This window comes from Galeopterus variegatus, unplaced genomic scaffold, assembly GCF_000696425.1.
Source record: "Galeopterus variegatus unplaced genomic scaffold, G_variegatus-3.0.2 Scaffold807, whole genome shotgun sequence".
Lineage (NCBI taxonomy): Eukaryota > Metazoa > Chordata > Mammalia > Dermoptera > Cynocephalidae > Galeopterus > Galeopterus variegatus.
Window position 1 is genome coordinate 364,817 of NW_007726918.1, and position 2,769 is coordinate 367,585.

Sequence of the window (2,769 nt, forward strand, 5' to 3'; positions counted from 1 at the left end):
TAACCACGACTAACACTTCTCTAGAACTTACTAAGTGTCAGCCTGTGTTCTAAGCACCTTAAATGTTTTAACTCACTTAATCCCCATGACAACCTCATGAGCTCCATTTTTCAGATAAAGAACTGAGGCTCAGAGAGGTGAAGTGACTTTCCCAAGGTCACATAGCTAGTGCAGAACCAGGGTTCACAACCAGGCAGGCTGGCGCCAGAGTCTGTGCTCTGGGCCACTTGGGGGTCATACGCTCTCCCAAAGGCTCTCTGGGGCCTGACTCACACTGCCCAGCTCACAGCCGCTACCAGCAGGTAGGTGATCCCAAGCACAGAGTTAAAGATCATGAACTCTGGAGCCAGACTGCCTGAATTTGAATCCACATTCTGCTACTGACTAGCTGTGTGTCCTTGAGCTAGTTTCTTACTCTCTCTGAGCTTCAGTTCCTTCCCCTGTAAAATGAAGCTAATAATAACTCAAAGGGTGGGGAATAAAACAGGAAATTTATACATCTGGCACGCTGTGCACATTTAATACATATTAGCTATAGTATAGACACCATAAATAGTTATTAATGAAGAAAATGAGAAAAAATCTCTTTCTGTGCTTGGGTTTCTAGGGTCTGTGCAAGGAATAGCACAATCAGGGTTGTAGAGTCAGAGAGACTCATGCACATTTATCAGTCATTCATTCGACACAATTTTTGATCACCTTCTCTGTGCCTCACAATGCTCAGCTCCAGCCCATTGCAGGATAGGAGGGGGCAGCCTGGGGCTGGGGACACTGGGTCCGTGTGGGGAAGAGACTGGATCCTCCAGCTCTGCTTTCTGCGCCCTGCTTTCTCTGACCCACCCTGCCCCATTCTGCAGCGTGGCCAAGAGCCTGGGTGCCAAGACGGTGGCCGCGCGGGCCCTGGCATGTATGCAGGAGTGTGAGATCCTCTCCGAGGTGGTGGAGGACAGTGAGGCTGTGAGTGCCATGCAGCGGTTCTTGGGTGAGTGAACCTTGTCCCCCTACCTGGGCTCGGAGACCTACGAAGTCCCTGGACCTTCTAGCAAGAGCATGTTCTCTCACGTCTGTATCCTTAGCCCCTAGCACTGGGCTGGGTGTGCAGTAATTATGCAGTAAATGCACGTGGAACCCTGGAGGGGGGTGGGGTAAGGAAGGAGCGTGCCACACTGTCCCTCACCTCCAGACACTTGTAGGTTCTCCAGACACTTGCCCTTCTCACTGACTGACCCTCCCTGGCTCTGCTCCCTGTTGGTTTCATGTGACTGAGGGCTACTCAGTCATGGCACCTCCTCCAGGAAGCTTCCCCCAATCTCCCACCCCCACCCCGCCTGGGTCGAGAACTTCCTATGTACCAGTCCCTCTGTTCATAACCACCTGTTCTTGTCCATCTACATCTCTAGACTGTGGGCTCCGTGAGGCCGGGGGCTTTCACTGTCATGTCCCCAGGGCCTTCCTAGCACAGGGCCTGGCAGGGAGTGAGCGCTCAATAAATATTTGTTGAATGAACAGATGAATGTATGAGTGAGTGGAAAGGTGAATAATAGATAGACGAATAGTGAATGGATGGAGGGATAGATTGACGGTAAAGGACTGATGAATGACATAGACATGGGTGGATGGGTGGGTGGATGGGTGGGTGAATGGACACATTGATTAATGGACATATTGATGGATGGGAAGACAATCAAATGATGGAGGGATGGCTTATGGATGAATGGATGGATGGATGGATGGATATGTTGATTGATGGATACACTGATGGATAGACAGACAGACAGTTTAATGATGGATAGAGGAATGGATGGATGGATAGATAGAAGGTGGATGGGTGGAGGGCTAGATGGTCAGGTTGATGGATGGAGGGAGGGGAAGACAAATGAAGGATTGCCAGAGGAACAGACGCATGGCTGGCTGGGTAGATGGCTACGTGGATCTGCAGCAGCCAGAGCCCACTGAGCACTGACCAGTTCTTCCTTCCTCTCTCTCCCCCACTCCCCCAATACGGACAGATGATGAGCGTATGTTAGTGGAGCCTGCCTGCGGGGCAGCCTTGGCCGCCATCTACTCAGGCCTCCTGGGGAGGCTCCAGACTGAGGGCCGCCTGCGCCCTCCCCTGACGTCAGTCGTGGTCATCGTGTGTGGAGGCAACAACATTGACAGCCAAGAGCTGCAGGCTCTGAAAACCCAGCTGGGCCAGAACTGAGGGGTCCTGGCCTGGGAGGGCTGGCCGGGCTCTGGAGACCCCTGAGAGGCCCATGAACACCCTTGTGGCTGGCTGAGCGGGGCCTCTGTGCTGGTGGATGACGGTGGAAACTTCCCTGTGCTTCTGCGCTGGCCACCTCCAGCAGGAAGCCCTCCTGAAATGCAGCCCCTGCAGCCCCAGCTAACAAACCCTTTCTGAGTTGACTTTGTCACTCCCACAGGTCCTGTCTTTTCACCTCCATGAGCTCACAGGAAGCACAGGACAGTCCCGAAGGCAGTTCTTGACAAAGTGACTCCAAGTCACACAGCATGGGCAACAAAGCCAAGGCTTGCGACTCAGGTGTCTAAAGGAATCCAGCTATGCTGAGCTCCTAAAAGGGCTTCCCTTACCTGGAGGAGCAGCTCAGGTGGACAGGTCAGGAAGGATAGGGCCTGTCACTTCTCAGGCCTGGGTGGGCGAGGACAATATTCCCAGTCTCCATCAAGTGCTTGTTATGTACCAGAAACTCTTCTAAGAACTTTCTACTCATTGTCTTCTTTTTTTTTTTTTTTTTTTTTTTTTTTTTT

The 2,769-nt window shown here is 52.1% G+C and overlaps 1 protein-coding gene across 1 annotated transcript in view; it reads left to right on the forward strand.

The window, feature by feature from the left end:
- The window catches only part of SDSL (serine dehydratase-like), an 18,531-nt gene that overhangs the window by 12,470 nt on the left and 3,292 nt on the right, over positions 1-2,769 (forward strand). The window contains exons 6-7 of the mRNA XM_008572592.1: positions 858-982; positions 2,010-2,617. Of these exons, the coding sequence (XP_008570814.1) occupies positions 858-982; positions 2,010-2,203 (319 nt within the window). The 3' untranslated portion in view covers positions 2,204-2,617. The remainder of the gene's footprint in view (positions 1-857; positions 983-2,009; positions 2,618-2,769) is intronic.